The sequence below is a fragment of the Enhydra lutris genome, unplaced genomic scaffold (assembly GCF_002288905.1).
Source record: "Enhydra lutris kenyoni isolate GAN:26980312 unplaced genomic scaffold, ASM228890v2 scaffoldscaffold22, whole genome shotgun sequence".
Taxonomy (NCBI): domain Eukaryota; kingdom Metazoa; phylum Chordata; class Mammalia; order Carnivora; family Mustelidae; genus Enhydra; species Enhydra lutris.
The window spans coordinates 2,296,469-2,322,424 of record NW_019154106.1 but is presented as its reverse complement, the minus strand read 5'-3'; the positions used below and the strand labels follow the sequence as shown (position 1 = coordinate 2,322,424).

The 25,956-nt window shown below is 64.4% G+C and overlaps 1 protein-coding gene across 2 annotated transcripts; it reads left to right on the top strand.

The window, feature by feature from the left end:
* The first annotated feature begins 1,091 nt into the window (after positions 1-1,091).
* LOC111150222 (oxysterol binding protein like 5) lies at positions 1,092-24,149 on the top strand. Of its 2 annotated transcripts, XM_022507643.1 has the most exons (21): positions 1,092-1,289; positions 3,247-3,329; positions 8,027-8,107; positions 8,371-8,472; positions 9,494-9,697; positions 10,245-10,329; positions 11,869-12,040; positions 12,272-12,467; positions 13,480-13,664; positions 14,255-14,336; positions 15,311-15,409; positions 15,732-15,828; positions 16,555-16,653; positions 18,578-18,675; positions 19,134-19,223; positions 19,322-19,458; positions 19,872-20,057; positions 20,256-20,382; positions 21,440-21,599; positions 22,125-22,227; positions 23,196-24,149. In XM_022507643.1, exons 1-21 carry the CDS (start codon positions 1,154-1,156, stop codon positions 23,332-23,334), a joined length of 2,661 nt encoding a protein of 886 aa, XP_022363351.1. In that variant the 5' UTR covers positions 1,092-1,153; the 3' UTR covers positions 23,335-24,149. The 2 variants fall into 2 exon arrangements, with proteins under 2 accessions (XP_022363351.1, XP_022363352.1); XM_022507644.1 differs by lacking the exon at positions 9,494-9,697.
* Positions 24,150-25,956: the final 1,807 nt, after the last annotated feature.

The window sequence follows — 25,956 nt, the reverse complement described above, 5'->3', positions numbered from 1 at the left end:
CTTGGGAGGAAATGGGGCCTCTGTCCTGGGCCTGGGGGGAAGCCATGGGCCCACCCAGTGAGATGGCCCAGGCCCCAGACCTGGAGGTGAGACGGCCAGTGGGCCTTTCCCAAGCAGGTCCTCAGGCAGTGGACGGAGCACGGGAATGGGAGCCAGAGTCCCTGTCCAGCACCACCCCCGGCCGTGACCATGGGCAAGGCCTTTAGCTCCTCGAGCCGCCATCTCCCCATCTGCAGCGTGAGCTGTCGGCCCCAGGAACTTACCGTCACTGGTCACCTGCTTGTGCTAGGCCCGCCCGCGACCCCGCTGTGAGGGGACAGGGGGACCCTGGAGGAGGCCCAGGCCCGCTCAGGAGTGCTGGGCCGGGCGGCCCTGGGGCTGTTTCGGGCTGGCTTTGGGGCGGGAAGGAAGCCCATTCCGGAGTGCCGGGCTTGGGGAGAGTGTGAATTAGGGCACTCCAGGCTTTGAACACCTGTGCTCTCTCTGCGTGAAGCTGCTGGGGCGCCAGCAGCGGAGACCCCTGTGGAGGAGCCCCAGCAGCAGGAGGACAGACCGAGAGAGTGCATGGCGCAAGGTCCCAGGGCAGCGGCCTCAGGCCGGATGGGCAGGCCAGCTCCCCCTGGTGCTCTGGGCCACCCGTTCCCTCTCTGGGGGCAGCACTCGGCCACCTGCCCATGTGTATCAGCAGCTATCTCCCCACCGAGAGCCCCGTCACCAGGGAGGGAAGGTCTGGAGGCCCGGCATGGGTCAGTGGCATATCTCAGGTCCCCATGGCCGTGGCCTGGGTCCGACAGAACCAATTCAGTGCCGGGCCTGGGGGCGGGATGCTGGCAGAGAGAGGTCCTGCCGCACCCGTGACGGGCCACACTTGGCTGGGCTGGGTCCTCCCTCGCCTGCCCTGGTAAGCCCAGGCATGGCCTTCCCTGGGCTGAGTGCCCCCCACTGGCCCGCGGGCCGCCCAGGCCCTCCTCGTCTGTTTCTGAGACACCCCAAGTGACCGGGTCACCCCTGCCACGCACCCCCACCCCCAGGAAGTGCCTCTGTCCCCCGTCAGGGTAGGTGGGAGGCTGCCCAACTGGGGCCACCCCTGCTCTGCACATGAAATGTGACTGTGTCTCTTCCTTCCTTCCAGAAGCCTCCCAGTGCCCAGGCCATGAAGGAAGAGGCCTTTCTCCGCCGCCGCTTCTCACTGTGTCCGCCCTCCTCCACCCCCCAGAAAGTCGACCCCCGGAAACTCAGCCGGAACCTGCTCTTCGGTGGAGAGAATGAGCTGTACCCCCTCAGCCCAGGTCAGCACCGGCACAGACTAGGGGCCAGCACGGGCTGGGGGCCAGCACGGGCTGGGGCGGCCTCTGGGGCCTGGGTCCTCCCAGATTTGCGCGCGGCTCTGTGACCTCAGGCGGGTCCATTCTCCTCTCTGTGCCATCCCAGCTAGTGCGGGCGACAGCCTTGCTTGGCTAACCCCTGCCCGGGTGCTGGGCTGTGCCGTGTGAACAAAGGGTTAGCAGGGCACTGGAGCCCTGGGACCGTGGGGCCAGGTGACGGTCTCTTGGCTGTGGAGGTTGGCAGGGGGCCCCCCGGCCCTGGCTCTGGGGGCACTCGTCTGTGGAGAGGCAGTGTGGAGGGGCGGTCACAAACCTAGCCCCCCAGGACAGGCAGCCTGAGTCCCAGCCACCTGGGGCCAGTGGCAGGACCTCCAGGGCCTCAGTTTCCTCATCTGTAAAATGGGGATATTAGTACCCCAGTCCAGACTGGGACTCTCATGCCTCTGGTGATAAAGCACTGAGCCCACAGGGCACAGGGCATAGGTCACCTGCATCTGCTGGTGCCTTCATGGTTCCAGGTGCTCTGTGCCCCATCACCTGATTTTGCACGGCCCACCCAGCAGTGCCTAAGCTGAGCGTGCTGTCCCCGTCTACGACTGCTGCCCCCAGAGAGGCCGGCCTTTCCTCCCGTCCTGGGAGACCTCGCCTCCTCCCACAACGGTCCCTGTCTGGCCTCCTCCAGCCCCCCTGGCCCTCGCCCACTGCCTGCCTGAGGAGGGAAGAGAGCGATACCTGAGGCCTTCCTGGCTGTGGTGTCCGTCCTGTCCCCAGAGACCCCGGGAGAGCCTCAGGCCGACACGCCGTCAGGACTTGGGGGCTTTTGGGGACCCCCCGCCCAAAATCCAGAAGCAGATATGGAAAAAGGCCACATGGAAGATGCCTTGTCAGGTGACATGGGCCAGAGGCACGGGATGGCGGGGGAAATACATCCGACCTCCATTCTCTGCTGCCGTGTCCTCCGGAGCCCGGGGAGGGAAAGGACAGGTCCCAGTTGGTGGCCAGTCTCAGGGGTCTTTGGTCCCCCGAGGGGCTGCCCCATGTAGTGTCGGCCCCGGCAGGCAGGGACCTTCTCCGGGAGGCGAGGAGCGGACAGGTCCTGGGGACAGGGGTGAGGAAGGAGGCGTGGACGGAGTAGACAAACCAGTCGGTACCCTCCTCTGACTGCTGCAGGGACAGAGCTCCTCCCTGCGGGCTCCGAGGGCCCCCAGTCCTCCCAGGCCAGCAGGTAGCGCCCATACTGGGAGGTGGCGGCAGCAGGACAGGCCGTTGAGTTGAGGGGGCCTGGAGGGAAGGGCGCCCTGGAAGCAGAGCAGAAAGCCGTGCGCCCCCAGCCCGCCCCGCCAGGACGGTGCCCCCTTCCCAGAGCTGGGACCCGGCAGTAAGCTGGGGGGCATAGCCGCCGCGCCTCCTCGGAGCCCCCCACCCCGTCCCCTGGCCCGCAAACCCATCTGGAAACCCGCTCCAGAATAGATGGGGCGGGGGAAGGGTGCCCATTTCCCCCGGATTGAATCCAGACACCTGCCGGGCCGCTTCCCCGCGAGAACCAAGCTCCCAGGGGTCAGGGCGAGAGGGGACACCAGGCATGGTCCGGGCACCCTGAACCCACCACGTGCCTCGGAACTGGACACCGCATTCTTCCTCTGAAAGCGGGGAGCCTGGCCTTGTGGGACCCCAGAGGATGTGCTGCACCAGCACCCCGGGTGCCTGGGCTCCTCCTGCCGGTCATGGGAGCTGGGCCTCTGCTCCAGGGTCCCTCCCAGCGAGGGACCGCGGCTGGTGGTGGTAGATCTCAGCTGGCTTGCTGCCTTGCCCGGGGGGCCTGTGGCCCACCCCTCTTCTGCCTCACGGGAGGCTGGGTGCCAGCCGGAGGGGCCGGTCTGCCCATCGCACCCTGGTCCTCACCTTGGCCACTGTCTTGCAGGGAAGGACATGGAGCCCAACGGCCCGCTGCCACCGAGGGATGAAGGGCCCCCGACCCCAGGCTCTGCCACAAAGGGGCCGCCGGTAAGAGCCTGGCTGTGGGAGGGCTCAGGGACAGGGGGTCTGCCCGGGGGACAACAGAAAGTAGCTCGGGGGGTGGGGGGAGCAGGGGCACCGGGCCCAGCCCGCCATCCCCAGCCCACGTGTGCTAAGAGGAGCAGCTCTCGACCCCACATCTGGGGAGGCTGGGATGAGGGACAGAGGGACAAACAGGGCTTGTCAGCTGGTTTATCCGGGCCCCCTTCTTGGCATAACACAGGCGGGGAGGCCGGGAACTGGAGAAGGTGGGCTGCTTCGTGGCGTTTAGGGACAGAACATACCATAAGAGGAGGCCTTGGAGTCCTTCTGTTGTAGGGAACTCCCGAGGGACGAGCCTTCCTTCCCTCTGCCTGTGACTTGCTGTCCCTCCACCAGGGACGCCCCTCTGCAGGGGTCAGGGCGAGTCCTGGAAGCACACGCACACCCCCATCCCACCTGCCACGTGCTGCCCAGCCCAGCCCCTCTTTACCCGGGCCTGGCTTTTCCCCTGCAGGCAGAATCTGGGTCCTGGGAGGGTGCCGAGGCCCCGGGCACCACATGCAGGTTTCATGCACACCCTTCTTCCCCCAGAGGGTGTCGGGCCCCCAGACACTGGTGGGGGTTGGTGGCTCTTTGTTCTGGTGATGGGGCTAGGGAGCAGTGCAGACAGACCCCAGGTCCCCCCTGCCCAGCCCCCTGCGGCCCTGTGTGCTCTCGAGTGATGGCCTCACTGCTCGCAGACCTCGTGCCCTCGTCCATCACATGGGGCTTTGCTGTGGCTCGCGGGGTCTGTCCCCGCGTCTGCCTCAGGCGAAGAAGAAACCAGACCTTTGGGGGGTGCACCCCGCTCCGGAGCTCGCATTTCCCTTTTTCCCTTCCTGGGCCCCAGGGCAGCCAGCTGCAGGCGGAGCCGCCAGAGCACACTTATTTTCTTACTTATTTTATGTAAGTAAGACTTTTTTTCCCCATTTTTCATTGCAGTAAAATATACATGCCCCCAATTTACTGACCTGTGTGTCTCTAAGCCCAAAGCTCGGGGGCATCAAGCACAGTCACACTGTGGTGCAGCCGCCCCCTGTCCGTGACCGGAACATTCTCTCTCCCCAGACAAAACTCCGTCTCCTAAGACCCCGACCCCGTCCCTCCCCCGGCCCCAGCACCCACCGTCCAGTCTCTGGATGAATTTGACGCCCCTAAGGACCTCATACACGTAAATGCTGCAGCATTTGTCCCTCCGTGTGTGGCCTGTTGCACTCCGCATCACGTCCCCCAGGTCCATGCGCACTGGCTGGTGTCAGAATGTCCCGCCTTTTCAAGACTGGGGTGTCCTTGTGCCCGGACGGACACTTTGGTGGCCCGTCCGTCTGTCCCTTGGCCGTCGGCTTATTTATTTCCTTAAGATATAAGCTTCTGGCACAAAAACACTGAAAACATAGTTGTGTCCTTCTACAACCCAATAAAACACAAACACCGTCAGAACCACGTGACCGGCCTCGAACCTGTGCCTTCGGTAATTAGGTCTGAGCTGCCCGCGGGGCCAGGGGTGCCCGGGGAGGGCACACGGAGAGCGCGATGGTCCTGGTGGGGGGGGGGCGGCACCAGACAAAACGAGTTAAACCGGCAGCACGCCAGAGCCTGGGGTGGGGGGCAGAAGGGAGGGCTCCCCTGTGCACCTCCAGATTCCCAAGGGCGGCTCGGGGCTGCTTCCAGAGACACAGCCCGAGAAAGACACACGCTAGGGTGATGCTCCGTCTTTTGTAAGGTGGAATCCAAGTGTCCTAAAACCAGCCGTTGAAAGTGGGTTCAGGGACATTCAGTGCATCTGCCGTGCCTTGCAATCACCGCCTCTGTCTAGTTCCTGAACATTCGGGTCCCCCAGCCCAAAACCCCGCCCCCTCACCAGCCCCGCGGCCCTGACTCCGCCTCGCGTGGCCATGGCCTTGCCAATCTGCAGGTTTCGTGCCGATGGAATCATGTGGCGAGTGTGGGCTCCATCCTCCGAGCCTGTTCCGAGACCCCCCCCCGGTCCGCGGCGTGTAGCTGTGCCCTGCTCCTGTGTAGGGCTGAGTCTCCTCCCGGTGTGGATGGCCCACACCTGGCTGGTCCCTCCGTCCACGGTGGGCATCTGGGCTGTCTTCGTTCTTCAGCTCCTGGGCCGTGTAGGAGCCCCTAAGACCAGGATCGTGGGCCCTGGGGTTGCTCCCAGGTCACGTGGAATCCTCAAGCTTTCTGTGTTTAACTTTTCACAGAGCTGCCCCACTCCCCTGCACAGAGAGCATCTGCACCATTTTACAACCCCACCAGCAGGGAGGGAGGGCTCCCTGTTCTCACAGCCACACCACACTTGGATTTTCTGGGCTTTTCCTTAATTGCTGTTGGGGTGGTCCCAGCGGTATGCAGTGGTCTCTCTGTGGTTCTGATTTGCATGTCCCTAGTGACCAGTGACCTGTGCGGTGCTTCTCGACCATCATAGGCCTCTTTTGGAGAAATGTGTGTTCAGGTCCTCTGCCCATCTTTGAATTGTTGTTGTTGTTGGGTTGTAAGAGCTCTTTACATATGCTGGACACCAGATCCTTGTCAGGTGTGTGATTGCAGTGCAGATGGTTTCTTGAAGTCACTTACAGGTTGCATGTTTGCGGTCAGACTCTGGAGGTCCCAGCTCTGAGCTGCGTTTCTCCTGCGTTCTGCATTGTGTTGTCACTGTGCTGTGTCACCGTGCTGTGCCTTGATGTGCAGCAGTGTGCCGGTGGGCGCGGTAGGGCCCAGGAGGCCTGGGCTGGGTCCCGGGGTGGCCCTGAGGACTAGAGGAGCTGCTGGGCAGGGCTGTGGTGGCTGGAGCCTGAGTGGCCTTGCAGGACGGAGGCCCATGGGGATGCGGGGCACGGACGCTCCGTCCCGCCCACCTTCCCCAGGCCCCGAGCCTGCTTCTCGTCCTCTGTTGCCCAGAACAAGGACAGCTGCACCCTGCCACGCTTGGAGGAGAGCTGGGTGGAGGTTCCCTCACGCATTCATTTATTCATTCATTCATTCATTCATTCAAGATGCTTACCACACTCCCCACTGCCATGCCCGGGTTGTGCCGGGGTGTCACTGCCCCTGGCAGGATTGTAGAAGACAAATAGGACGGTCCGCATGGCTGTCGTCACAAGAGGTACTAGGCTGGCCACGGGCAGGTGTACAACCTTGGGCTCAGGGGCCAGCAGGGCAGGCACAGCCATCCTCCCCCTCCTGGGGAATGGCTGGGAGGGGCCTGAGGGGGGAGCAGGGGCTTCCCGCAACAGGGAACAGCATTCCAGGCTGGGGGCACAGCCTGTGTGAGGGCGCTGGGGCGCTGTGCGAGAGAGGCCCAGCTCCCCAGGAGGACTCTGGGAGCACCTCCGTGGGTCAGCCCCGGCCCCCAGAGGCCTGTCACCGGCCAGCGGTGGGTATACACGTCGTCACTTCCGCTTTAGCTCAAAGACGGCATCTAGAGCAGAGTCCCCGTGGCCCCCCGTCCCTCCTGCCATCAGTCCCAGCTCGGCCCCTTGTGAGCTGTGTGACCCCGGGCGGCGTCTGAGCCTCTCTGTACCATATCTCCTCATCTGCAGGACGTGGAGAATGAGACGGAGCTCTCCAGGCTCTCGCAGCTCCAAGAGGCGTGGGTGGCCTGCGTCTCCTTCCCGCCCCCGGTGCCCAAAGCCGCGCCCGGCACACGGCGCCGTGGGGACGACTGGCCTGCCTAAGGGTGCAGGTCCCAGCCCTGCAGCGTCCTGACTCGTGGGGAGGTTCTTGCCCTCTCCGGGCCTCAGTTTCCCAGCCAGTCAAATGGGACAGTGACTGGGCCCATGGCTCCAGCGGGCCGGGGGCTCAGGGCCACGGGGCCTCCCTCCCTCGTGTGGGGGCTCAGGGCGGCGGTGGCGGGAACACCCAGGGCACTCAGCCCAGAGAGCAGCACAGGGCAGGCCAAGAGCGGTGCAGGGCAGGCTGGCGCTTTCTGGGAAGGACCAAGAGCGAGTCTCTGAGGCTTCATGGTCCCGCGGGCTCTGTCTCAAGTGCTCATGCCGCCATCACAGGAAAAGCAGCATGAATCGTAGGATTTTCACGTCTCACAAAATAAGATTCTTTGACTTTCTTTTCAACCACTTAAACATGGGAAAGGACTCCGACTCACAGGCTGAACCGAGACAGGTAGAGGGCGGGACTCGGGCCATGCTTCGATCTTCCCTGCCTCCCAGCTACCCTCACCAGCCCCGGACCTCAGTCCCCCTGTTAAGGGCCACGGCTCCTTCCGGCTCCTTCCGGCCCGACTCCTGATGGCTGCTCTCGGCCACGGAGCGCCCAGCGGCCCAGGAAGGCCAAGCCGTCTCCTCGGTCCCCTTGCCTCGCCGCAGCCATGGGCACTCTCAGGGCGCCAGGCACGAGAGTCCCCACTGTACTGTGACCCCCCGCCCAGAGGTGGAGCCCATGGCCAGGGATGGGGCGGATGCTTCCTGGGCACCTTGGAGCTCCTGCCCATATGCTGCCCTTGGCTACCCTGAGTTCTCCGTCTCTGTACCCCCACCCCCGGCACTGCTGCTGAGCCAGACAGAGGGTGTGGTGGGGTGAGGGACAGGAGCAGCTTTCTCTGACCACAGGCCCACCTGGCCGTCAGTCTGCCCCTCCTCGGCATACCCCAGTCCACGTGCTGATGCCCCTTCTGCCCCCCACCTGCATCTCTCTTGCAGGCAGAGTACAGACTGTACAATGGTTCCGACAAGGAATGTGTGTCCCCGACAGCCAAGGTCACCAAGAAGGAAGCTCTCAAGGTGGGCACGGGCCCGGGAAGGGGGACACAAGTGAGTCACATGCCAGAGGATTGGGCCAGCGAGGTCATCACGCCCCAACCTGCCAAAGGGTGGGGCAGACCACGTCCTGGCCACCTCCCCGCCCCCACACTTCCTCTCCTCTCCTCTCCCGGCCCCTGTCCTCACTCTCCACCCTAGGCTGGATTGTAGAGGTGCTGGCGGGTGGGATGGGGGCCAGCCGGGCCCTTGTCCCTTGACGTTCCCGCTGGGTGCCCGGGGTCCAGGCACAGAAGGAGAACTACCGGCAGGAGAAGAAACGAGCCACAAAGCAGCTGTTGAGTGCCCTGACGGACCCCAGCGTGGTCATCATGGCCGACAGCCTCAAGGTACGCGGGGCGGGCAGGTGTGTGGTCCGGGCCTGGCCACCTCCACGGTCACTCAGGAGCAGTTCGGCATGTTTGGGCCTGTGGTCTGTGTCAGGGTCCTGAGGCATCCCTGACCAAGGACCACAAGCCGGGGGCTTTAAGAAGGAAAGGCCTTCTCTCCCAGTTCTGGAGGCCAGAGCCTGAAATCCAGCTGTGGGCAGGGCCTCAGGCCTCCACAGGCGCTATCGAGGCCCCTCCCTGCTCCTCCAGCTGCTGGGGGCTCCAGGCATCCCCGGGCTGCCGGACGCACCTCCCGGCCTCTGCCTCCGCGTGGCCCTGTGTGCCTGTGTCCGGATGCCACCCCCACTTCAATGTGGCCTCGTCCACACCTGCTCCAATCTGCAGACACCCCATATCCGGTTGAGCTGGGGCCCCCGGCCTGCAGATGGGGGTCCCAGGAGGCACACTGAGCCCGGGACTGGGGCACGGGGTGGGGAGGCTGCGTTCTGGCTCCTCGGGCTGGGGTCAGAGGCCCGCGTTCAGTCCTTACTGAGTCCCGGGGACGTGTCTGCACGCCCCTGCAGTGGGGGAGAGCTGCCAAATCCTGGGGTTGCCTCAGAGGCCCAGAGGGACAGGCCTGTCTGCACCTGGTCATCTGCGAAGACCGGGGCCCCACATGGGCTCCTTCCCCCCGACACACAAAATTATGAATGAAAAATGAGATGTCAAAATGGGTATTTCTTTGGGATGAGTGTCACGGCTTCCAGAGCTGGCAGCAGTCGCTGGGGGCTGGCTGCTCGCAGGACCCCGGCAGGGCCTTGACCCTGGCCTTGGGCCTCCCCAGGAAGTCTGCTCCCTGCTGCCAGGCACGTCTGCAGACTGGCTACTGTCTGTGCACTCGTGCCGTGCGCTCCCGCTTCCGCGCTCCTTCCAAAGCCAGAACAGAGCTCGGCCTGCCCCAGCGCCGCCCCCCGCCCCGCCCCAGGCTGCCCAGGTGTCCCCGGGCTGTTGGCCTCCCCAACAGTGACGCCCCTCCCCACAGATCCGGGGGACCCTGAAGAGCTGGACCAAACTGTGGTGTGTGCTGAAGCCGGGGGTGCTTCTCATCTACAAGACGCCCAAGGTGGGCCAGTGGGTGGGCACCGTCCTGCTGCACTGCTGCGAGCTCATCGAACGGCCCTCCAAGAAGGACGGCTTCTGCTTCAAGCTCTTCCACCCACTGGACCAGTCCGTCTGGGCTGTGAAGGTACCGCGGGGGGCCCGGGGTCCAGGGCGCAGGCCCCAGGGGAGGAGTGGGGCCTCGGGGAACGACCCCTGGGAGGCAGGCACTGGGGGGCGGGGGTCCAGCTGGGCCCATCACCACTCTGGTGTGGGGGCTGTGGGGTGGGTCTCTCATGTGAGCCGCTGCTCCCAGCCAAGGACTCGGGGGGTCCGGTTATCAGATGAAACCCAGAAACCCAGTTAGATTAGGATTTTGGACGCACCAAATCGTTTCTGTTGGTAAGTGTGTCCCCAGTAGTGCACGGGCGATGCTTCTGCTCTTCTGCTCTGCTCTTTCTCTGAGATCTGAAGCAGAGTGGGCTGATTCCGGCTACCCTAGCACGGGCGCCCAGGGCTCAGGAGCCGAGCAGGGAGCCAGCGGCTCCTTCCCTCTGCCGCTGGGTGCCTGACCCCGCCTGGCGGGTCTGTGGCCACATGTGTGTCGGTGTGGGTGTGCACGCGTCCATGTGACCAGTGTGTCCCCCAGTCCCTGGGTGTCCCACCCGGGTGACGTCAGGTCTCTGTCTCCCCAGGGCCCCAAGGGCGAGAGTGTGGGCTCCATCACGCAGCCCCTCCCCAGCAGCTATCTGATCTTCAGGGCCGCCTCTGAGTCGGACGGTGAGTCCCCACCTGCGCTGTGGGTCTGCCCAGTGACCCTGCGGGAGGAGGGCACCCCGGCCGGCTTGTAAAGCAGGTGTGCGGGGCTGCTGTTCAGGCCCTTCCACTGCCCCTGAGAAGGACAAGCCTGGGCTCGGGTCGGGCAGGCCTGCCACTCACTAGTACCTCCTGGGGCCTCAGTTTCCCGAAAGTAAAACAGGAACCATAGGGCCCGGCTCCACAGGTGTTAGGAGAACCACATGACCTGATTTCAAGTCGCCAGGTCACAGTCACTGCATGCCAGGCGCTTGCCGGGCACCCCTGAATCGGGAGGTCCTACCCACATGTGACGAAACGGGGCCCCAGCCACCTGCCAGCAAGGAGAGCCATAGCCTGCATGGGATCCCAAGTTCCCGGGATTCCCAGATGCCGCGCACGCTGTTGGGGCGCCCTCCAGTGGCTGCTCCGGGTAACGCGGCTGCCCCCTTCCTGGCCCTCAGGGCCCAGAGCCCTGGGCTGGTGGCGGGCCACTCCCTGGTGGACAGACACCACGTCCTCGCTCCGGGAGGGACCCGTCATGCTCTCCCGGAGCCCACATTCTAAGGGGAGAGAAAAGCAGCTGTCAGACGAGGCCGATGGGGCTGCGGCGTGAGCTGGGTCCCTGATGGGCTGGGACACCATGGGCAGGGAGGGAGGGAGGGCCCACGGCCCCTGAGGGTATGAGGGTGGGCTTCCCAGAGGACGAGAAGGGGGCCTCGGAACGGGCTTCAAAGGATGCGGAGAGTGCGGGGTGTCTAGTCCTTTGTGGCAGCTGCGGAGCTGGTGTCCTGCTGGGGCTGCTCCTGTCACCCTCCTCCGCCCCCACGATGTTCAGCCCAGGCTGGGCCTGCAGTGACATCCCGTGAGAACCAGGGCCACCAGCCCTGCAAACCCTTGGCTCCCTGGGGCACAGGGGCACCTCAGTGGACACATGTCCCCACAGCTGCTAAGACCCCGGGGGACACGGAGGTGGTGCTGGCTGAGCCCCCTGGCCGCCTCCACCAGGAAGGCAGCAGGGGTGGGGGGATTCAGTGGTTCTGCCTCTGGGTCCACTCACTGCACTCCTGGCCCACCCTCTGGAGCTGCCTTTCGGAGGCCCCGGCCAGCCCTCCCTCCAGGACGCTCCAGGCCCCTCCCCAGCCTGCCACCCACCCTCCGGGCCTGTGTTTCAGGCCCGTGGGAGCCCCCCTGGCCCCTGAGACCTGTGGCAGGCAGTCCTCCGGAGGGAGGGCCTCCTCCCCAACTCTGTGTGCAGAAGCGGCGGGTGTCTGGGTGGAATTTGGGCTCTGAGTCTTGCTAAGGTGTGACCTTGAGGGCGTGCTGGGAGCGTCTGTGAAGGGCATCCCCCCAGGCAGGCGTCTCCCCTGACCCGGGCCTGCCAGCTGAGCCCCCGTCCTCCTCCACGTCTGCACCCCCCCCAGCACGCCCCCCCACACGGCCGCAGTACCTGCACCCCAGGAGGATGGCAGAGAAGGGGCCACCTCCGGGTGTGGAGTGGGCTCACCGCATGCCGCCCCGCAGGCCGCTGCTGGCTGGACGCCCTGGAGCTGGCCCTGCGCTGTTCCAGCCTCCTGCGACTCAGCACGTGCAAGCAGGGCCGCGACGGGGAGCCTGGGTCCTCGCCAGATGCGTCACCCGCCTCGCTCTGTGGGCTGCCCCCCTCGGCCGCCATCCATGACCAGGACCTGTGCCCGTGAGCAGGGGCACGGCGGGCAAGGGTTGGCCCCTCCCAGAAGCCCGGGTCTCCTGCCTGCTGGGGACCCCAGGACCCTGGCTGTTGCTGGGACTCCTACGTGGGGTCTCCTAGTATGTGGGCGGGGCCGAGCACTGGGGAGTCTGGTCCCCCAAACCTCAGATCAGGGGCTGGGGGCACCCAGGCCGTGCCTCTGACCGGAGGGACCCACGGTGCGCTGTGCCCCTCCAGGCTGAACGGGTCCTCCCTGGAGAATGACGCTTTCTCGGACAAGTCGGAGCGAGAGAATGCGGAGGAGTCGGATAACGAGACACAAGACCACAGCGGGAAGACCAACGAGAGCGGGAGCGCCCAGTCAGAGACCCTGGAGGGCCCTGTGCCGAGGGGCACCACGTACGTGGAGCAGGTCCACGAGGAGTTTGGGGAGGTGAGAGCCCACCCCCCTGGGGAGGTGAGAGCCCGTCCCCCAGGAGAACCGGGTGTCACCCTGCACCTCACCCGCCTTCCTGGATCGGGGTGGGAGGGTGCTTGCCGCGCCCCGGGGGCCGGGGGAGCAGATCGGGGGGCCATAACTCGGAGAGCGTGGGTGGGCCGTGAGGGCTCGGCTGAGGGTGCTGGGAAGACCACTGGGGCAGTTTAGGCGGGGGCCCCTGGGGTCCAGGCGAGGCCTTTAGAAGCCGAAGGGATAGAGGGAGAAGCCCTGGGCCCACTAGGCGAGAGCTGCTCCCGGGAGGCCTTGCTCCTGGATAGCCATGGAGAAGGGCCACCAGGAGCCTGGCAACTGGGAGTAGGGACAGGCCCATGATGGGGAGTAGATGATGCTGGTGAAGGGCTCGAGGCAGAGAGCGGGCAGCCATGGGACCCTTCTGAGGCTGAGCACAGGCAGGGCTCGGCTGAGCACAGACGAGGGGAGCCGGGGGGACCTGGTAGGAGACCCCAGGACAGGTGTGCAGGCACAGAGAGGCAAAGCAACTTGTCGAAGGCAGCCCAGCAGGGTTGTGACGGATCCTGATCCTCTCTGGGGGCGGCTGCCATCAGGCCACAAGCGGACAGCCCTGAGTTCACATCCCACCTTGGCCTCATGCCAGCTATGTGAGCCTGGGCAAGTCACGTGTCCCCTCGGTAAGGCCAGGGCGACCACAGTGTGGGTCCCAGGGCCACTGCAGGGAGTCAGCATGGGGAGCAGGCGCGGCGCACAGGTAGCCTGGACGCTCCCTGCCTCCTGTGCCCAAATCCGGCTCCGGGCCTCTTTCAGGAGCCGGCCTAGGCCCACCCGTGCCCGTCTGGGCAGGGCTTGGACACTTGCCAGGGAGGGCGGGGACAGGACAAGGCAGGACAGGCCGGACAGGCCTCGGAAGGGCGCCTCCCGTAGCCAGAGCCTGCCGCACTCCCTGGGGCTGCATGGGGCCGGGGCCCGACGGCAGCTCTTCTGCCAACAGCTGGGCCAGGCGTCCCAGGTGGAGACGGTGTCGGAGGAGAACAAGAGCCTGATGTGGGTCCTGCTGAGGCAGCTGCGGCCTGGCATGGACCTGTCCCGCGTGGTGCTGCCCACGTTCGTCCTGGAGCCCCGCTCCTTCCTCGACAAGCTCTCTGACTACTACTTCCACGCCGACCTGCTGTCCAGGTGAGCGGGCGGGGGGTGCCCCACACGCCCTCAGACCCCAGACCCCCCCTCGGCATCTCCCCCCGCCACCGTGGATGTTTCTGGAGGGACCCCCCGCTGAGCTCCACCCGCAGTCCCTTCTAGCTCCCCTCCAAGTGGGCCCGGTCTGCAAGAGCAGTCCTGGGGGGCAGCGGTGTGTCCGGTCAGGGCCCCCCCATCAGAGATGACTGTGGGGCAGTCCCCAGCACCTTCTAGCATCCTGAGTACCGGACCATGGCCTCGGTGCCCTCAAGCTGCAGCTTACAGGCTGGAAAGGCTGGAGAGAGCCGGAGGCTCAGGAGCCCGTGCAGAGGAGCTGGGGAGCGTGGGAGCTCCTGGAGGCCTTCCTGGAGGCAGAGGCACCCTGCCAGGGCTGAGCCAGAAACATCCTGTCTGCCCCAGCCCTCTGGTTAGGTGGAGAACCTGGGTCTCTGTGGGAAGGTGGGAAGCTCCCCGCTGCCCCGGGACTGGGCAGGACAGGAGGGGCCTGGGTGACCCATGGGTGGAGGGCGGGATGGAAAGCAGACAGGGAAGGGGGTGGCCCGCATGAGAGGTTCTCCTGTCTCTCCCAGGGCTGCTCTGGAGGGGGACGCCTACAGGCGTATCAAGCTGGTGCTGCAGTGGTACCTGTCTGGGTTCTACAAGAAACCCAAGGTAAGAGGGGAGGCCCAGTGTGCTGTCCCCCCAGCCCCAATTTCCTGCCCCTCAGAGAGCCTGGGGCCACCCCGACCCCACACAGCCTGGAAGGACCCTGACGGTCCCCGCTGTGGCCCCCGGTCCTCAGAGATGGGGGCAGCACCCTGATGTACCACCCAGGGACCCCCTAGCCAGGCCAGGCCTACCAGGGTGGTCCTAGTTCCCTGCAGGGCCCAAGTGGGACCTGCACACCTTGGAGAAGCGAGCACACACAGCAGTGCCAGGAAAGGGGTCTCAACCCTGCACCTCAGGGAGCCCCCTGAGACCTGTGGTTTTCATGGTTTGACTCATACTCATGGAAACCTTTTTGAGAACCCAAAATGCAGGCCCTGCTGAGCACAGGATGTTGGGGGAGGGGGAGGGAGTCACACACACAGCTGGAAATGGCATGTCTGCCAGGTGGCATGAGGGGCGGTCGGCTGCCTCCCACCAGATCAGGGGGTCTGAGCCTCAGAAGACGGGCTCTCCTGAGCGGGAGCTTGTCCCCAGTGGGGATGACCTTGGGCCATCTGGAGAGCAGGAAGGTGATGAGCAGGGCAGAAGAGGAGGCGGGGACAGGAGCTGGGATTTTATTAAAGGGGCAGTAGAAGCCACGGGGGGCCTTGAACAGGTTAGGCACCCTTCCGTCCAAAGTCCGGGGACAGCACGCCCTGGGGAGGGTCTCAGGTCCTCCTGGGAGCCAAGAACTAGACAAGACATCTCAGAGGCTGCCCCCAGGATGTGAACTGAGGGCAATGCACGTTCTCCCCAGAGCACAAGTGGAGTGAGGCCCCCCGTGCTGGTGTCAGACCAGGCCCTCCCGTCCAGAGGGGTAGTGGGCCCTCCCCGTGGGCACCTGAGGTGTGGGCAGTGGGCAGCCCCCCACCTTGGCCCTCGGTCCACACCCCATCCCGCGTGGGTCCTCACAGGAGCTTTCCACTCGTTGCTTGCAGGGCATCAAGAAGCCCTACAACCCCATCCTGGGAGAGACCTTCCGCTGCTGCTGGTTCCACCCCCAGACCAACAGCCACACCTTCTACATCGCGGAGCAGGCAAGCCCCCCCCATCCCCAGCTGGACACTGGACTCCACGGTGGGCAGAGTCTGAGCCCCGCGTGCATTCTGGGGTTCCCCCAGGAGATGCAGGCCCAGCACTGTGACAGCAGGAAGTGTTTCCTCGGGTGGGGAGTGGGGGGTGGCAGGTGGTGGGGAGCCTCCCGGTCCCCGGGGCACTGCAGGTCGCCACCTGGCCCACGACTCTGTATCTGCTCCCCTGGGCAGCAGGCGTGAGTGTGGGAGCGGCCCCACGCCACGGGGCAGGGGAGCCAGGCTCTCCCCTCCCCCCGGCCATCCCAGAGCACCTCTCTGCTCACAGGTGTCCCACCACCCGCCTGTGTCCGCCTTCCACGTCAGCAACCGGCGGGACGGTTTCTGCATCAGCGGAAGCATCACGGCCAAGTCCCGGTTTTACGGTGAGCGGAGGCTCCCCGGGCTCTGCCAGAGCCTGTGGGACGTGGGGGGAGGGCTGGGCCCCCGAAGGCGGTGGCCGGCTTTATCTCCCTTCCCACCTCTCCGGGCCAGGAACCGCGTGGGCAGGAGGTGCCCAGAACCTGGAGTCCAGATTCCCGAAGCCAGGCGCAGCCCGTGGGGCCCCCACTCCTGAGCCACGGGGTGGGCGCCGCTTGTGGGCAACAACCTGAGTGAACAGGCACCACAAGCCCCGTGTGGGTTTTAGATCAGAATGGAGGAACAGAAGCCGCGGCTGCTCAGTTGGCCCGGCCACATCACGCGTGCTGGGTGGCCATGCGTGGCTGGTGGCCCCCGTGTCAGCACAGAGTGGAATAGTTCCATGGCCACAGAAGTTCCGTGGGGGCCTGTACCCCCTCTGGGGGGTGGTGACAGTCAGAGCAGGGGTCTGCATGCAGCCTCTACCCTGAGAAGCCCTCCCTGGGAGCCGGGCCATGAACGCCCTCGCGGAGGCGGGGGGGCCCGGGCTTTTCCAGAATCTGAGATTCAGGGAGGTGCAGTGACCCACAGGTCAGGTAGAGAAGCCCAGCGGCCCCACGGTCACCCGACTGGAGGGACTGGGGACCCTTCGCACCTGCTAGAAGGGAGCTCAGACCGCGTGACTTAGGGGGTGGGTGCCCAGGTCCTGAGGGCCCGTGTCCACTCCCTGGTCACCCACCCCACCTTTGCAGGGAACTCGCTGTCGGCTCTGCTGGACGGCAAGGCCACGCTCACCTTCCTGAACCGGGCAGAGGACTACACGCTTACTATGCCCTATGCCCACTGCAAAGGTGAGAGGCTTCACGGCCCCCCGGGAGGGCAGAGCCCCGGCGGGTGCCGTCAGGTCAGCGGGGAAGCCCGTCTTCGCATGTTTGTTGACGGTCTACCCTACGCTCTTCTGTGACTTTCTAGCCTGGAAGGGAAGTCCCCCGGCAGGTTGTCTAACAAAATGTTTTCAGCCTGAACCAGATCTGCTTCTTAAGAGGGCTTTTGTCATTGTTTCTAGAACTTTCCAATAAAAGAAACACAACATCTCTTTTTTTCTTTAAGATTAAAATGGATCCTGAGTTTATAGGTTTCCAATCCGGATCCAAGACAGCGGGTGTCTGGTAGACCACGGCCTGACAGCAGAACGGCTCCCCCGACCCCTTACTTTCCCCTCCCCCGCCCCCGAGGGAAAGCCTCTTTGTAAACGGGCCAGGGTGGGTTGTGGTTACTCTCCCTAACCGGCTTCACACAGGCCCTTCAGAGGGGCGCTAACCGGCCCTCCGCCCAAGAGGGCCAAGGCTGGAAACAGCCTGCCGCTTCCTTTCGGGGTTTGCTTTGTCGCAAGCAAACCTGGGTTTGTAAAAAGAAGAAAAAAAAAAAAAAACCGCTGAGGTTTGTAAAAAGTCAGCAGGAGGTTCCTCTCCAGTATCACGCGCTTCCCTTTTGTTTCGGTTTCCTTTTGCTCCCCAGCGCACTCGAGATTTCACTGTGCAGAGAAGTAGGGAAATACAGTTCTTTACCGCGGTCCAAAGTTCGAAACTCCGCCGGCAGGTGTAGGCAGAGAAGGCTGGCGTGTCTCCCCACCAACCCACGCCCCCCGTGGAGCATCGGGCACACCACCCCCCTGCCCGAAGCTGCCGCTTCCGCCGGGTGCAGGCGACCTGGATGGCTCACCTCCTGTGCACGGGCAGGATTCGGGGGCATTCCCAGCCCTTCTGCTCTTTCCCTTGGCTTGCCTTTTTTTCCTTTCCGTTTTATCGCACATCCCCAACTGCTTATAAGACACGTAGCTCTTCTCTTCAGTTGGATTTAAGTCCTCCACGTGGGAAGAAACAGAAGAGCCATTCTGTTGTTTGTTTTTTTTTAAGATTTTATTTATTATTTGACAGAGAGAGACACAGCGAGAGAGGGAACACAAGCAGGGGGCGTGGGAGACGGAGAAGGAGGCTTTCCACGGAGCAGGAAGCCCGATGCGGGGATTGATCAAGTACCCTGGGATTGTGACTCGAGCCGAAGGCAGACGCTTAACGACTGAGCCACCCAGTCACCCCAGAAGAGCCATTCTTTCCTTCATTAATTATTATGTACTAGGGACGCCTGGGTGGCTCAATCTGTTAAGTGTCTACCTTCGGCTCAGGTCATGATCCCAGGGTTCTGGGATTGAGCCCTGCATAGGGCTCCTTGGTCAACGGGGAGCCTGCTTCTCCCTCTCCCTCTCCCTCTGCCTGCTGCTCCCCCTACTTGTGTGCTCTCTCTATATATATCAAATAATCTTTAGAGTACATAAACATGATGTATGTACTAGTTTCAACAAACACACCGGGCCAGTCCTGGATGCAGCAGTGAGTGGGGAAGACGAATGAGCCCACCTTGGGGCCCAAACTACAGAGCAAATGACAGATGGTGATCAGCGTCTCACGGGGGCAGTGGGGCACCTGGGAGCCTAGGAGCCTGGGAAGGGGACCTGGATGAAGGAACCCGCCAAGGGCAGTACATTCCCTGGACAGAGCAACTCTCAAAAGCAGAGGCCCTGGGGGCAGAGGGTCACTGAGAAGCCAGGCATGGCCCTGGGTTCAACCTCCCGCCCCCACCAGCTCCTCTCCATCTCAAAGGCTCTGCCTCCGGGGGCTCCTGTCCTCTCCCCCAGGGTCCAACACCGGCCTCCTTGGGGTCAGCGTTGCTGGGTGGGGACGCGGTGCAGGGACTGAGCAGGCGCCTGTGTTTCAGGAATCCTGTACGGTGCCATGACCATGGAACTGGGCGGCAGGGTGACCATCGAGTGTGAGAAGACCAACTTCCAAGCTGAGCTGGAATTCAAGCTCAAGGTAGCGCTGGCCGCAGTACCCTCAGCCACCGGAGGGCCTCGAGGGGAGGGGACTTGGACCAGGGAGGAGCCCCCTCCGCACCCAGGGGTCGCTTCCGGAGCAGGCGCACTCAGGAGGGGGCAGCTCCTGGCATCTCCGTAGCATAGGCAGGACCCAGAAAGAGGAAGGGGCTCCCGCAGGCCCCTGAGCAGAGCCAGGACAGGCCCAGACCCCTTCCCCGCCGTGGGGCGCACAGGCCCCGTAGGCCCCCTGCCTCCTTGAGCTCAAGCAGAGGCATCGGGCGAGTGTGGCGGCCTCCAGCTTTGGGTCCCATCCTAGCCGGGCTCCCGCGTCCCGGGAGGTGAGAGCCGGCGCCCTCGTGAGGAAGGGGCCTCCTCCTGCCCGGCTCACTGAAGGGCACCAGGGGCCTGGGGAGGCCGCCAGCCCCTCACCAGCCTGGTCTCGGGGTGTCCCCACAGCCTTTCTTTGGGGGCAGCACCAGCATCAACCAGATCTCGGGGAAGATCATGTCAGGAGAGGAGGTCCTGGCGCATCTCACCGGACACTGGGTAAGAGGCCGCCATCCAGGGCAGGCACGGGCGGGCCCGCAGGCACGGGAGCAGCCGGGGGCCCGCGCCTCTGACCCTGCCTGGGGTGTCTGGGACAGGACCGAGAAGTGTTCATCAAAGAGGAGGGCCGGGGAAGCGCGGAGCTCTTCTGGAACCCGAGCAGGGAGGTCCGGGGGCAGAGGCTGAGGAGGCGCACGGTGCTGCTGGCGGAGCAGACGGAGCTGGAGTCCGAGAGGTGAGGCCCGCCGGCACCGAGGGGCCCCCGGACCCAGGCCTGGCATGGCTGGGCAGAGTTGCCGTGCGGACAGCATGGGCCCCAGATGTTCCTGGCAGGGAGGGGACGCCCTGTGACAAACGACATGTCCTGCTGGGGCAGCTATAGGAGAAGGAGTGAGACCTGGGGACGGCAGATGCCCAGCAGCTCCCTAGAGAGTAGCCTGCCAGCAGGAGCTACGAGCTCAGGGTTGGGGAGAAGCACCTCATGGCAAATCTCCAGCACTCTTAAGAACCCCCCGGGCTCCCCAAGAGATACTGAGCTCCCTGTCCATGGAGGCAAGCAAGTGGAGGTTGCTGTCCAAGCCTCCACTCCAGGGCCAGGGTGGAAGGACTGTCCAGGTCGCCCACTCAGAGCGCGTGTCCCGCTCCTAGGCTGTGGCAGCACGTCACCAGGGCCATCAGCGAGGGTGACCAGCATAGGGCCACACAGGAGAAGTTTTCACTGGAGGAGACACAGCGGCAGCGCGCCCGCGAGCGCCAGCAGAACCTTGTGCCCTGGAAGCCACAGCTGTTCCGGCTGGACCCCGCCACCCAGGAGTGGCGCTACCAGCATGAGGAGTGAGTGCGGCCCGGGATGGGCAGACTGGCCCCACGGGGGCTCCTGCTGCCCTGAAGGGGCGGGTGATGGAGGAGGAGGGGATCCTGGGTATTCGGGTAGCCCCGGCCGCTACTGAGAAACTGAGGCAGGGCCGAGTTGGGGCCCCCTGCCCCCGAGGGCCACTGCCCCTGCCAACGGACACCCTCTGGACCCTCTAGCCGTAGCCCCTGGGACCCTCTGAAGGATGTCGCCCAGTTTGAGCAAGACGGGGTCTTGCACACCGTGCGGCGGGAGACCATGGCCCACCAGACCACCTTCCTGGGCAGCCCAGGGCCCAGGCACCAGGTCAGCTCCCCCAGGGTCCCTGCCCGGGCTCAACCTCAGCGGCAGGAGGGGACTGTCGGGGTGTAGATTCGGCTGCCTACCCCACCGACCTCTTACCTGCCTGCCGCTCCCCCTTTGGTCCCCCGACCAGCCCCATGCACTTACCCCTCCCAGCAGGGGTTCTTCTGACCGCCCCGAGGTGCCCGGATTTGCAGGAGGCTGTGTGCACGGGGTACCCGGTGTACGGGGCGCTGTGCAGGGGTGCCCTGGCTTCTAGAGCCCCGCACCTGCCCCCCGGAGCTTCTATCTGTGATGCTCACAGCACCCTCGCCAGTCTACAGAGGAGGAAACTGAGGCTCAGGGCTGCCTGGGGATTGCTCAGGCAGGCGGAGGAGGAGTCCACATTCGCAGGGATGCTGAGGGGGGCAGGGAGGGCAGGTGGGGAGGCCCCAGGAGCCCTGCAGGGGGTCTCCTGGGACAAACACCAGGTGCAGCTTGTGCGGAAGCCTAGAGCATCCTCCATGGTGCCACGTGGACAGAAACCACTGTGTGACAACCCCCACCACATGCTGCGGGTTCTCTGTGCCCGCAGCTGCCTCCCCTGCACACAGCGGGAGGCCAGCCATCACAGGGGCAGAATGGGCACGGACCTTCTGGCTCCATGGCCCCAATTTGCCAGCAAGCAAGGGTCACAGTATCTCACTACCCTTGTGTCCCAGCCCCTCCCCTTCCCCGCCTGCTATAGCCCCTCAAACCGGGCGGCCCCACCCCCTCCACGGGCACCGACCTGGATGCCCCCCGGGTCCCCCCTCAGCCTCTTCAGCCAACCACCCCTCGGCCACTCCTGTGCTCTGGGCAGTTAGCGGCAGTCAGCCAATCCTGCAAGTCCCGCTGGAGAGGCCCCCGCAGCACTTGGGGAGGCCTGGCTGCCAGCTCCCACGGTGGGACAGGACCAGCCATCACAGCCACATCTTCTAGAGTAGTCCCATCCCCGAGGCTGGCACATCCCTGTCCCTGCGGGCACAGCTGTGGTGGACCTGGGTGTGCCCCCAGCTGCAGTGGCTCCATCTCTCTCCAGGGGCCTGGCCCAGACCGGCAGCTCCGCAAGGCCAGCGACCAGCCCTCTGGCCACAGCCAGGTCACCGAGAGCAGCTCCACACCCGAGTCCTGCCCGGAGCTCTCCGATGAGGAGGAGGAGGAGGAGGAGGAGGAAGAGGAGGACGGTGACTTCATTCCCCGTGAGCCCTCCCAGGCCGGCTACTCTGCAGGGTGGGAGGGGTCAGAGAAGCACCTCCCCTGGGCGGGCGTATGGTGCGCCTTGACCGTCCTCCCAGGGTCCTCCAGCAGGCCTCCCCGAGCCCAGGGGCATGGAGGACAGCAGTCCCCAGCCCTGCACTCAGATTGGCTGGCAGGGGCAGTGCAAGGGGTGGGGCTGGACAATGTCCGTCTGCGTGTGGCCATCTGATTCAGCGTGCTCCTCCCCGACTCCATGCCTGTCTCTGCAGTGCGTGAGCTGCTCCCTGCCGTTTCTGTCCCCCAGGGCTTATTAGAGGCCAGCTGAGCTTGGGGTCCCCTCTATGCCTGCCCCTCAACTCCCCGTGTCGTTAGTTTCACCTGAAGGCTCTCGAGAGGTGGGGTGGGGGCCCGAGCCGGGCACGACCCGGGGACCCTGTATGCCAGCTCCCCGGACACGCCCACTCGTCTTTGATTCTCCCTCCATCCCCTGCCCCCTGGGTCCGGTGACGGGTGGCTGGACACCACAGGCAGCGAGAGCCCGTGCCCGCGGTGCGGGAAGGAGGCGCGGCGGCTGCAGGCACTGCACGAGGCCATCGTGTCCATCCGGGAGGCCCAGCAGGAGCTGCACAGGTAAGCCCCGCTCCCGGGGACACAGCCAGGGCGCCACTGAGGCCAGGGATACCATACATCTGGACTGTCACTCAGAGCTAGGACTCTGGGGGTTGGCAGAGGGTCTGGTGGATGGAGGACAGGAAGAAGGCGGCCAGCTCTGCCCTGAGCAGGCCCTGGGGGTGGGGGTGGGAGGTGCCACGCTGTAGGGGATCCTGCTGGAACAGGACCAGCCAATGAGCTCTGTGCAAGAAAACACGGCTGGAGGCCCAGGAGTCCAGGGGTGGGCTGGAGGAGCCGCGGTGAGTCAGGGAGTCAGCCCCCCGGCACCACAGAGGACACCGGACGTGGGGCCGTGAGGGAGCCACGGGAAAAGCCAGCCTTTCTGCACACACGGTGCCACCCGAGTCCAGGGTGAGAACATGAGTGTCCCAGGTGGCTGTGACACCGTCCACAGATGGGGGATCTCACGATAAATGTTCACGGTCCCCCAGTCCCAGAGACCGACACCGGAGATGTAGGCCGGGGCAGGGCCAGATTCTCCAGAGGCCTCTGTCCTTGTGTGCGGAGGGCCGTGCTCTCCCTGTGTCCTCACGGGGTCATCCCTGCATGTGTGTCTGTCCTGCATGTGTGTCTGTCCTGATCCCCTCTTCTCATAAGGACCCCGGCCATGCTGGATTAGGGCCCACTCTGGTGACCTCAATTTAATTGAATTGCTTCTTGAAAGACCCCATCTTCAAATAAGTCACATCGGGGTCCTGACGGCTGGGACTCCAGCATGGGACTTTTGGGGCATGGCGACCCAGCTCAGCCTGTCACAGCAGGAGTGGAAGAGAGGCTGTGAGAGTCCCAGCTTCTGCAGCTGTGACTCCCTTTACCTGGAATCTGGGCCGGGGGGCCCCAGTGTAATGGGCTGTCCACTGAAGGCAGGGATGCCTGCCCTGCGTGGGCCCGCCCTGGCTCAGCCACCTTCCTCCCTGTCCTTGCAGGCACCTCTCAGCCATGCTGAGCTCCACAGGGAGGGCCAGGCAGGTGCCGGCCCCAGGCCTCCTGCAGAGCCCCCGCTCCTGGTTCCTGCTCTGCGTCTTCCTGGCCTGTCAGCTGCTCATTAATTACATCCTCAAATAAGAGCCCTTTGGGGGCAGTGTGGGCGTGGCCTGCAGAACTCGGCCAGCCCCCTCCTCCCTTCCAGGCACCTAGCACTTTCAGCCAGCCCGGGAGAGGCAGAAAGAGCCGTCAAGCGTGGCCCCGGTGGACAGAGAGGCCCACGGGGCCTGGAGGACAGCAGGAGGCACCTGGAGGGCCACACCGGCTCCTCCAGAGGAGCCGCTGACCTTGCCGGTGGGACCCTCCACCCAATGCCAGCCTTAACGCTAAAGCCAAATGCAGCTTTCATCTCGCCTCTCGCCCCCGGTCAACATGCCTGCTCCATCCTGGTCCAGTGTCCACATGCCCCGCCGGAGTGACGGAGCCGGGCGTGGACGGACTGCCCAGGCTTTGCACGGTCACCCCCCAGCAGGGATGAGCTGGGGAGCTTTGGCGGGACCAGCCTGGAGTCCCAGAGGTTCCCACGCCTCCTCCGTCCGGATGCAGAGGGCCGTCCTTCCTGAGAGCCTGCCTGCGCTGCCCAGGGCGTGCTCAGAGGGGCCTCCCGGGGACTCCCGGGCAGACTGGAGCTACTCCGGAGACAGCACTGGGATTTTTCTCTGCTTCTGTGCGGAGTGGACAGGACCCCCACGATGCAAACCCGTGGAGCCCACCCCGCCTCGCACAGCCTGGGCATGAGCCGGCACAGGTGTGCGTGTGTGGGCAGGCGTGCACAGGGCACGGCCTCTCAGGCCGCAGCATTCCCTGGGGCAGGGAAGCCCAGGTCGGCCACTTGGCTGGGACTGATGCACGGTCTTCCTGTTTTACACTTTTTTAATAAAGGCAATTGCAATATTTTAGGCAGGCCACAAGCAGCGCCTGGCGTCTCACCTATTTTGTCGAGTGCCACTGTGCGTGCCCGTGAGCATCTGTGAGCCTACGTGTAGTCACACTGAGCCTTCAACTCTGTGGGGGAGGTGCCATCAGGACCCACCGTCCCATTCTCCAGAGTTTGTATCCACGTTCCTGTCCCCCGCCTGCCCTCCTGGCCCGGAAGTAAACTGCGCACGCTGTGTTGTCTTCCTGGGGGACTTCCGGAAATGTGGGGGGTGTTCCCATGGACAGAAGCCAAGCCGGCGGATCCTGAGGCCCCGAGGGTGGGGAGGAAGGATCCAGGGAAGAATGGGGGGCAGCATGCGGGCACCCTCCCTCAGGCCCCCGGCTCCAGGACAGGGTGGGGCTTGGGCTGGGGAGAGGGAGGGGCAGGTGGGTGATGCCTCTCCAGACCCTGTGGCTGCCTTGGTCAGAGGGGACCCCAGGAACTGGATCACTCCCCAAGGGCGGTGCCCCCAGACTGGCTTTGGATCCCCACGTAGAGGTCACCCACTGCTGAGGTCAGGTGCCCCAGAGGTCATAGTTTTCCACGACTCCTTACCAGGGCTGGCCGCTCCAGAGAGGAAGCCCGTGGCCACTTCCTCTTCCGACCCCCCCATGTGTGGCCTGACTCATAAGCTTTGCCGCCACACCCCACGGCAGCCTCAGAATTCCCTCCAGAGTTGGCCTGTGGCCTTGGTGTGCTGACGTTGCGCTAAACCAACCAGTGAAAGGTGGACGGGTGGACGGGTGGACGGGTGGACGGGACTCCATGGGAGCAGCTGGTCCAACCCAGATGGGCGGTTACAAGGGGGTCACGTGGCCCTTGGAAACAGCACAAAGTTGGGCATGGTATCTGGGTCCCTTGGGTTAACCTGGGTGTGTAGACACTGCTGCGATACTCTCAGGTGACGGGGGTCGGAGCTGTGCCTCCCATTCCCCATGCAGTCCTGCTCTTGCCTTGATCTAGCCGTTTCTCGTCGCCTTAAACCGTCTCTACGGTTCTTGGAACCCAAGGTACAGTCAGCCGGTTTCTAAGATTTGTCAAAAAGTGCCAAAACCAAGAAAACCCAGAGCCGTGTGCTAGATGATAAGGCTGAACTTAAAGCACTTTCTGTTTGCGGTTTGTCTCCCCCCCCCCCAGAGATTGGGGAGATGGTTTTAAATCTGGAGTCCGTTGGACGCCAAATTCAAGGTGAGCAGGAACAAGGCAGTTGGCCACAGCTCGGGATCCTCAGGCGGCGGTCGGCAGAGCAGAAACCGTGGTGGTCTGGGGACACCCACTCTGCCCCGGGCTGCACCATGAGGTGGGGCGCCTGCAGGACTCCATAAGAATCTGGGGTTTGCTCCTTTACCTGCTTCTACCTTTGCTGGGACCTGACACACACACACACCCCCACTTTACAGGTGCCTCATAGTGCACATGGGGTCTGTCGTCCCTGGGAGGACAGGCAGCCCCCAACTTCTCGAGAGGCTTCCAGCACAACGGGCAACGAGTAAGGAAGGACTGGGTGAGAGGAACGGGGGAGCCATCGCAGGCGCATTGCAGACCACCAGCCCTGGACGCTCCACACCAAGGCCCCTGGGCCCCAGGCAAGGGCTGTTTTATGAAGTACCGCTGGGCCCGTGTTCTGGTTCAAGCAAAGAGACTCTCTTCTCCTTTCTGGCCCCTGGGCCGCAGCCTATACCCGCCGTCTACACCGTCAGTAAATCCGCTCCCTCCCGCCGGCTCGCGTGGGATCTCAGTCCTGCCCGCGGTCGGGCTGGTCCCGCGGGTCCCCCGGGCTCTCG